The sequence below is a fragment of the Branchiostoma belcheri genome, unplaced genomic scaffold (genome assembly GCF_001625305.1).
Source record: "Branchiostoma belcheri isolate BF01 breed outbred unplaced genomic scaffold, Haploidv18h27 scaffold606, whole genome shotgun sequence".
Lineage (NCBI taxonomy): Eukaryota > Metazoa > Chordata > Leptocardii > Amphioxiformes > Branchiostomatidae > Branchiostoma > Branchiostoma belcheri.
The window spans coordinates 1-9,853 of record NW_017804250.1 but is presented as its reverse complement, the minus strand read 5'-3'; the positions used below and the strand labels follow the sequence as shown (position 1 = coordinate 9,853).

Here is a 9,853-nt window from a genome sequence, read left to right as displayed (position 1 = left end):
ACACAGGCTTTCTAATCTGATTTATCACATCTTTTTTTCTCAATATTCCAATATAATTTTATCTCTTTTTATATGGAATCTCAAGATTCCATATAAAATTTGGCAAAATGCAGGCTCTCTAATAAACCATATCTTTTGTTTTCCTTTTTCCACAGTACTCAGGAATTCCATAGTCCAGCAGTACTGCCTACCCCAACTGAAGGGGAAAACAGTGGGGCTTCACCTGTGTTATATCAGACATCAGAACCCTTTTGTAGCAGTTTCAGACTTCAGTGTATGAAATATAATCTTGCAGGTAATACAATACATTATGATGATATATTATTTTACAAGCTGAATACCTGTGCTTACACAAATTTATTTTCATATTCTACCTCATACGAAAAAGTTACTGTAGCAATACTGTCTGACACTAAAAAGTAAATACTTCTTCCCTCATGATATCAACGAGGCCAGCTATTTTAAGCTTTACATTGTACATGGATAAATAAAGGCTCATACAAACTGCACTGGTAGAGTGTAAAAAAATAGAAATAATTACAGCGAGCACCAACTTTTAAAGTAGACTTTGTATGTACAATGTTACATTTGGAACAGTGTACAACTGTATATTCATCTTCAATGTCTGATTATGATAAATGGGTTGCTGTAACTGTGTTAAGATTAATTCATCTTCATTTTCCATGACCGCAGAGGTGAATACAGCTTTTATCATGGCAACAAACAGCAGTGGCTCTGCTGACATCAACAGAGCATCAGAAAGGACATCTGCGAACAGGATAGCTGGCACAAAATTCTACAGGTGTGAGGAGTGCAGCAGGCAGTTCTGTCTACTGAGTGAGCTAAAGAGACACATGCGGACTCACGCCAGTGAGAAGCCCTACAGGTGCGAGAAGTGTAGCAGGCAGTTTAGTGATCCAAGTCATTTGAAGTCTCACATGCGGACTCACACAGGGGAGAAACCCTACAGGTGTGAGGAGTGCAGCAGGCAGTTCTGTCAGCTTAGTGATCTAAGGAGACACATACGGACTCACACTGGTGAGAAGCCCTACAAGTGTGACGAGTGCAGCAGGCAGTTTAGTGAGCTGGGTCATCTGAAGAGTCACATGCGAACTCACGCAAGGGAGAAACCCTACAGGTGTGAGGAGTGCAGCAGGCAGTTCTGTCAGCTTAGTGATCTAAGGAGACACATACGGACTCACACTGGTGAGAAGCCCTACAAGTGTGAAGAGTGCAGCAGGCAGTTTAGTCAGCTGGGTGATCTGAAGAGACACATGCGGACTCATACCGGTGAGAAGCCCTACAGGTGTGAGGAGTGCAGCAGGCACTTCAGTCAGCTGAGTCATCTGAAGGAACATATACGGACTCACACAGGGGAGAAACCCTACAGGTGTGAGGAGTGCAGTAGGCACTTCAGTCAGCTGAGTCATCTGAAGGAACACATACGGACTCACACAGGGGAGAAACCCTACAGGTGTGAGGAGTGCAGCAGGCAGTTTAGTGAGCTGGGTTATCTGAAGAGACACATGAGAACTCACACTGGGGAGAAACCCTACAGGTGTGAGGAGTGTAGCAGGCAGTTTAGTGAGCTGGGTCATCTGAAGACCCACATGCGGACTCACACAGGAGAGAAACCCTACAGGTGTGAGGAGTGCAGCAGGCAGTTTAGTAAGCGGGATCATCTTAAGAATCACATGCGCATTCACACAGGGGAGAAACCCTACAGGTGTGAGGAGTGCAGCAGGCAGTTTAGTAAGCAGGATCATCTGAAGAGACACATGCGCATTCACTCAGGGGAGAAACCTTACAGGTGTGAGGAGTGCAGCAGGCAGTTTAGTCAGCTGGGTGATCTGAAGAAACACATGCGGATTCACACAGGGGAGAAACCTTACAGGTGTGAGGAATGCAGCAGGCGGTTTAGTGTGCAGAGTAATCTGAAGACCCACAAGCGGACTCACGGGGGAGAAACCCTACAGGTGTGAGGAGTGCAGCAGGCAGTTTAGTGAGCTGGGTTATCTGAAGAGACACATGCGGACTCACACAGGGGAGAAACCCTACAGGTGTGAGGAGTGCAGCAGGCAGTTTAGTAAGCGGTATCATCTGAAGAATCACATGCGCATTCACACAGGGGAGAAACCCTACAGGTGTGAGGAGTGCAGCAGGCAGTTCAGTAGGCTAGGTAGTCTGAAGAAACACATGCTAATTCACAGAGGAGAGAAATCCAAGGCTGCAGGTGTATTGAATGCATAGTAGCCTGGTTCATTTAAAGAATCACCCACAGACTCACTTCTATGAAACCCAAGAAGTATAAGAAGTGCAAAACCACAGTTTTGATGAATGAGTTGTTGACGTTTAGTCATGTAAAGCCCAACCTGCAAAGTCAGACAGGGAAAAAAACTTAGGTGTGCATCAGACTGTTCAAACAACTGGGTCATCGCAAAAGGCACATGCAAACTCTCAAGTGGAAGGTTTTCGAACACCAGGTTAAGGCAGTAATGGCCTAAAGAAGATGGAACATTCGAAACCCTACAGGAAAAAAAATTGGGACATTTTGCGTTCAGGAAATGTGGAAATTCAAGTTCAGGTACTGTCGTGACTAAGAGTGAGTTTTACTTAAAATCTCACTGAAAGTTTTTTTTTTATTGGAAAAGTGAGGAATCAAACCGTTCTAGGGAAAATAGTAAATTAACTCAGAATGCACAACAAACATTGTGAAAAGTTTGCTTTAGCATCCTTCACAGAATGTTTTGATTCATCAAAAACATTGGGCTGCATGCAGTTTTATCTTGCTTGTATCATTTCATAGTGTAACATAAGCAATTTAACTGATATAGAAAATAATGAGGTTGTAATGTAGTCTTAACTAACCAAAGTTTGCATGTTGAATCTAACCTGGTTTCTTTTTAGAGGGATTACTATCCATATTTTATGTTTATTTACTTTAGATTTGTTATCATACTATTTTTCCTCTTGTTTTGGAGTAATGTTTACCATAGGTGATACTGATAGAATTAGTCCGCATGTACATAATTGTAGATCGATGGTTATACGTGTACAAAGAGTAGTTATAGGTGTTCTACTGTATTCAATAAAACTATACATTTTGTAAGAATAGAAGGAACAAATACGATGTAGATGAGCCACTTTTTCAACTTGGGTTAGTATGTTATTATTTACAGTATGCTAGTATATTAATGTCCGTTTATTTGATACTTGAAACTCAAGCCAGTTTTGTTTGTTGCAAATAAAGTTGTTCTTTTCTTTAAATCCTAGTTTTGAATTTGTCTTGAATCTGGACTTGCACACTTCTCACATGCTAGAGTCATCATTACTGATGTTGGGTTTCAAAAAGAAAATCTTGTAACATAGGGAATCATTATAAGTCAGAAAAACAATGTGTCAAGCTACCCATTGCTTGTTTATGTCTAAGTCTAAGACTACTACATTTGTAATTTCAATCACGGTAAAAAAAAACATGAAAATGCAGCTACAGGGTACTTGAGTATTTCTGTTATTGACAAATAATCATTTTGGCGAATAAGCTGTTATGTGACCATATAGTATGAAATAAAACACTGAATAGGAGACAAAAGAGCCCTGAACATGTTTTTTTCACAGTATACTGATTGTAACCAGCAAGGAGATGTAGACCACAAGGGCAGCCATTTTTCAGTGCTTCTAATTCTATACAGTATCATGCTAACATACAATATCAACCAAAAAGAAAGAATATTTTTCGGCAGAAGGATACTATTTTTGGTTAGGTTTGTGTGTTTGCAGCTATAGCCTCCTTGGTTACTGAGGTCCAGGAAGATGCGGATTGTTTTATTTTCATTGTATATGTATTTCCAGGAAATATTTGATGATTCATCCCACTGTAACTCTTTAAAAGCTTAAGGACTTTTTAGTGTTCAATAGAAAAGTAGATTAATTTTATAATGGGAAATAGAGTGAATGGTTTGCGCTTCTGAGCTATCCTCAGAATGCCAGGCGACTAAATGGTGGCGGGGTGACGAGAAACAAGTGACTGCCTCTGCTTTGCCTCATTATGTATTCAAGCTCCGCGGAGCTCATTCTGACACCCCCTGTGCCTCGTGTAGCCTCTACCACGCTCCAGGTCCTGCCACACTCCGTCCACTCACAAGACGTGTCCTGGTGGGAAAGAGAATATCGAGCGTTTCTCGTCATCTTTCGTCCTATTTCAGGGTAAATTTGTCGGGGTTCTATCCTCTTGACTACTCAGGTACGTACGAACAGCTTGTCTACTCCACTGTTATTGCTGTGACAAGAGAATGACACCTACAACTTTGTTTAGCCCGGTCTGAAAAATTGAGTGCCTGTGCCACCGTCGAGGTGACAAGTTCTACACGTACACGTAACATGTTATATATGGTTTGAAAAGCAACGAGTTCGTGTTTACAAACGATGTTCTGTCAGCAGTATAGAACGACACGCGTACCAAGAACGCAAGCGGAATTTTAGCTTTGTTGTTGTTAGCATAGCATAGAAGGAAAGGTGTATAACTATAAGGGGTTACGGACTTGCGGTATCTCATTAAATTTTCAAACAACTCACTACAAAAATACTTACATGTCCTACAGGAAATAAGATCGCCTTTCAAAAATAGAACCATTAGTTTATTTGTGCAGAGAAATGGGCATTTCAGTTTTAATTTTGGAGATACAGAATTTCTGAGAATATTCTGTAAACCCCTACATGGGCCTCGAGAAATGGCCATCCCGCCCGAACAGCTGCCGGTTGCCATTACATATCGAGGGGCGGTTCATTAACTGTTGCACATGTAGTGTTACCGTATGAGTTAGAGTTAGGGGTGATTCGTTATCTAGTTTACGTCAAGCTTTTTTGTACTGAGGGGGATTTTATGTCATTTATTCTTAATTTTATTTCTGTGCTATGGTATATAAAACAGCCATGACTTTGTGATATTGAGTAAATGCAGGTGTAAGGGGATGAAATTTTCAACGCCTTTCACAGGCCTTACACATGCATTTCAATGAAAAGGACACTTTTACGTATATTGCAAGAGGCCATCAGCTATTGAAGTTTTTGTGGCCAGTATGATAATCTGGTCATGCTAATTCGATGCTTTGATCCCTTGGTGCATCAAGGACATGTCATATAGGTGCTAAATTTTGTACTGTTCCCCTTGCCAGACGATTGTCTGACTTTCAATGTCTTCAATCTGTGGCTTTGTCTGTGGTTTGAGAATAAAAGCTGGGTGTTCTGTCACTTCTGTGGGTTTTGAGAGATCAGTCTGAGACGGAGAGTGCACAAGAGAAGGACGCAGAGAAAGACAGTCCAGCCCCACGACTGCCGTGCGTGTGTACTGTGTCCTGTGTGTGTTCTTGCTAGTCCACCTCGGTTACACAGACTTTCTAATCTGATCCTCACCTCACCTCACCTCACCGGTCCACCACATCTTTTTTTCTCAAAATCAAATATGATTTTAGTCCCTGATTTTAGTCCATGTAAAATTTGGCAAAATGCAGGCTTTCTAATTAACCACTTTATTTTTATAACATTAATGTTTTGTTTTCCTTTTGCACAGTACTCAGGAATTCCATAGTCCATCAGTACTGCCTACCCCACTGAAGGAGAAAACAGTGAGGCTTCACCTGTTTTATATCAGACATCAGAACCCTTTTGTAGCAGTTTCAGACTTCCTTGTATGAAATATAATCTTGCAGGTAATACAATACATTATGATGATATATTATTATACAAACTGAATACCTGTGCTTACACAAATTTATTTTCATATTCTACCTCATACGAAAAAGTTACTGTAGCAATACTGTCTGACACTAAAAAGTATATACTTCTTCCCTCATGATATCAACGAGGCCAGCTATTTTAAGCTTTACATTGTACATGGATAAATAAAGGCTCATACAAACTGCACTGGTAGAGTGTAAAAAAATAGAAATAATTACAGCGAGCACCAACTTTTAAAGTAGACTTTGTATGTACAATGTTACATTTGGAACAGTATACAACTGTATATTCATCTTCAATGTCTGATTATGATAAATGGGTTGCTGTAACTGTGTTAAGATTAATTCATCTTCATTTTCCATGACCACAGAGGCGGTGAATTCAGCTTTTATCATGGCAACAAACAGCAGTGGCTCTGATGACATCAACAGAGCATCAGAAAGGGGATGTGCCAACAGGGTAGCTGGTGCAAAATCCTACAGGTGTGAGGAGTGCAGCAGGCAGTTTAGTCATTTGGGTAATCTGAAGAGACACGTGCAAACTCACACTGGGGAGAAGCCCTACAGGTGTGAGGACTGTAGTCGGCAGTTTAGTCAGCTGGGTCATCTGAAGTCTCACATGCGGACTCACACAGGAGAGAAACCCTACAGATGTGAGGAGTGCAGCATGCAGTTCACTCGTCTGGGTAATCTGAAGTCTCACATGCGGACTCACACCGGTGAGAAACCCTACAGGTGTGAGGAGTGCAGCATGCAGTTCAGACAGCGGAGTGATCTGAAGTCTCACATGCGGACTCACACAGGGGAGAAACCCTACACGTGTGAGGAGTGTAGCAGGCAGTTTAGTGAGCTGGGCAATCTGAAGAAACACATGCGGACTCACACAGGGGAGAAACCCTACAGGTGTGAGGAGTGCAGCCGGCAGTTCAGACAGCGGAGTGATCTGAAGAAACACATGCGGACTCACACAGGGGAGAAGCCCTACAGATGTGAGAAGTGCAGCAGGCAGTTCAGTCAGCTGAGTCATCTGAAGGAACACATACGGACTCACACTGGGGAGAAACCCTACAGGTGTGAGGAGTGCAGCAGGCAGTTCTGTAAGCTAAGTGATCTAAGGAGACACATACGGACTCACACCGGTGAGAAGCCCTACAAGTGTGAGGAGTGCAGCAGGCAGTTCAGTGAGCTGGGTCATCTAAAGAGACACATGCAAACTCACACAGGGGAGAAACCCTACAGGTGTGTGGAGTGCAGCAGGCAGTTTAGTCAGCTGGGTGATCTGAAGAGACACATGCGGACTCATACCGGTGAGAAGCCCTACAGGTGTGAGGAGTGCAGTAGGCACTTCAGTCGGCTGAGTCATCTGAAGGAACATATACGGACTCACACAGGGGAGAAACCCTACAGGTGTGAGGAGTGCAGTAGGCACTTCAGTCAGCTGAGTCATCTGAAGGAAGTCATACGGACTCACACAGGGGAGAAACCCTACAGGTGTGAGGAGTGCAGCAGGCAGTTTAGTGAGCTGGGTTATCTGAAAAGACACATGCGAACTCACACTGGGGAGAAACCCTACAGGTGTGAGGAGTGTAGCAGGCAGTTTAGTGAGCTGGGTCATCTGAAGACCCACATGTACATGCGGACTCACACAGGGGAGAAACCCTACAGGTGTGAGGAGTGTAGCAGGCAGTTCAGTGTTCTAGGTAACCTGAAGACCCACATGCAAACTCACACAAGGAAGAAACCCAAGAAGCAAGTTTGAGGATTGTAGCTCAGTCTGCTTGTTAGCATGGAGAATGACATGGAAGTCTTAAGATTTAGAAAGCACATTGCACAGGTATCCATGTGTTGAACTACAGGACAGATGCTGGTGTGGTAGTGAAGTATTGCATACAAACTTAGTAAATCTGTAGATCTTGAAAAACATCTTGCTTATTTCTATTCTCTTCACATGTGTATTCTTATATCAATTATGTAGCTGTTGATTATGGTGGATTTGACTTGCAGGTATGAAGTACATTGTTTAGTATAGTTTAGGTCCCAGTTGGTGAGTTTGCTAGTACTAGTGCATTTTCTACATTCAGGTTTCAGGTTCTCACTAAGATTAGTAATACATACATTACTTATCAGCTTTTGTTTCATATTTAACTTTGTTTCTGTTGATGTGCATGTTTTCTTACTTATCCATTTAGTTAAGAAAAAACATTAGAATAGAACTGTAGGTATATTGTTACATATGTTCAAGTGTGGATACAAATATGATAGACTGTTAGTTCTTTTTATTTACAAAATGTATTATAACGTTATATTGTTATATATGTCAGGTTTCCTGGTATAGATATGATTTTTTTTTAGATGAAATTGCAAACATAACATCTGCACAGGGGACAACACTACTTGCATCACTCTGAATTATGAACAATTGGTTACATCAGTTACATCACTAGAACCCAACTGTTAACAGTGATATTATAACCTGTTTGTAGAATCTTACATTTCACTGGAATGTTCACATAGCTGGACTTAGAGGTATCTAAAGACTCACCTACAGACTCGCTTCTATGAAACGCAAGAAGTGAAAGGAGTGCAAAACCACTGTTTTGATGAATGAGTTGTTGACTTTTAGTCATGTAAAGCCCAACCTGTCAGAAAAAGTCAGACAGGGAAAAAAACTTAGGTGTGCATCAGACTGTTCAAACAACTGGGTCATCGCAAAAGGCACACGCAAACTCTCAAGTGGAAGGTTTTCAAACACCAGGTTAAGGCAGTAATGGCCTAAAGAAGATGGAACATTCGAAACCCTACAGGAAAAAATTGGGACATTTTGCGTTGAGGAAATGTGGAAATTCAAGTTCAGTTACTGTCATGACTAAGAGTGAGTTTTACTTAAAATCTCACTGAAAGTTTTTTTTTATTGGAAAAGTGAGGATTGAGGAATCAAACTGTTCTAGGGAAAATAAAAAATTAACTCAGAATGTACAACAAACATTGTGAAAAGTTTGCTTTAGCATCCTTCACAGAATGTTTTGATTCATCAAAAACATTGGGCTGCATGCAGTTTTTATCTTGCTTGTAGCATTTCATAGTGTAACATTGTAACATTTGACTGATATAGAAAATAATGAGGATGTAAAGTAGTCTTAACTAACCAAAGTTTGCATGTTGAACCTAACCTGGTTTCTCTTTAGAGGGATTACTATCCATATTTTATGTTTATTTACTTTGGATTTGTTATCATACTATTTTTCCTCTTGTTTTGGAGTAATGTTTACCATAGGTGATACTGATAGAATTAGTTCGCATGCACATAATTGTAGATGGTTATACATGTACAAAGAGTAGTTATAGGTGTTCTATTGTATTCAATAAAACAATACATTTTGTAAGAATAGAAGGAACACATACGGTGTAGATGAGCCACTTTTTCAACTTGGGTTAGTATGTTATTATTTACAGTATATTTTTGCTAGTATATTAATGTCCGTGTATTTGATACTTGAAACTCAAGCCAGTTTTGTTTGTTGCAAATAAAGTTGTTCTTTTCTTTAAATCCTAGTTTTGAATTTGTCTTGAATCTGGTCTTGCACACTTCTCACATGCTAGAGTCATCATTACTGATGTTTGGGTTTCAAAAAGAAAATCTTGTAACATACGGAATCATTATAAGTCAGAAAAACAATGTGTCAAGCTACCCATTGCTTGTTTATGTCTAAGTCTATGACTACTACATTTGTAATTTCAATCACGGTAAAAAAAACATGAAAATGCAGCTACAGGGTACTTGAGTATTTCTGTTATCGACAAATAATTATTTTGGCGAATAAACTGTTATGTGACCCTCGTATGAAATAAAACACTCATAGCAGACAAAAGAGCCCTGAACATGTTTTTTTCACAGTATACTGATTGTAAACCAGCAAGGAGATGTACACCGCAAGGGCATCCATTTTTCAGTGCTTCTAATTCTATACAGTATCATGCTAACATACAATATCTCCCAAAAAGAAAGAATGTTTTTCGGCAGAAGGATACTATTTTTGGTTAGGTTTGTGTGTTTGCAGCTATAGCGTCCTTGGTTACTGAGGTCCAGGAAGATGCGGATTGTTTTATTTTCATTGTAT

At 40.5% G+C, this 9,853-nt stretch overlaps 1 protein-coding gene across 1 annotated transcript; it reads left to right on the top strand.

Annotated features, from left to right (window-relative positions):
- The first annotated feature begins 909 nt into the window (after positions 1 to 909).
- LOC109482831 (zinc finger protein 91-like) lies at positions 910 to 8,647 on the top strand. The gene is made up of 3 exons (XM_019785675.1): positions 910 to 1,894; positions 1,977 to 2,144; positions 6,303 to 8,647. Exons 1-3 carry the CDS (start codon positions 939 to 941, stop codon positions 7,492 to 7,494), a joined length of 2,316 nt encoding a protein of 771 aa, XP_019641234.1. The 5' UTR covers positions 910 to 938; the 3' UTR covers positions 7,495 to 8,647.
- Positions 8,648 to 9,853: the final 1,206 nt, after the last annotated feature.

Excerpts from the sequence above, each read along its gene's own strand:
- LOC109482831 (XM_019785675.1), top strand. The coding sequence starts at position 939 with ATGCGGACTCACACAGGGGAGAAACCCTACAGGTGTGAGGAGTGCAGC. Across the intron at positions 1,895-1,976 it reads ACAGGGGAGAAACCTTACAG|GTGTGAGGAGTGCAGCAGGC; the intron begins GTGTGAGGAATG and ends GAAACCCTACAG. Across the intron at positions 2,145-6,302 it reads ACAGGGGAGAAACCCTACAG|GTGTGAGGACTGTAGTCGGC; the intron begins GTGTGAGGAGTG and ends GAAGCCCTACAG.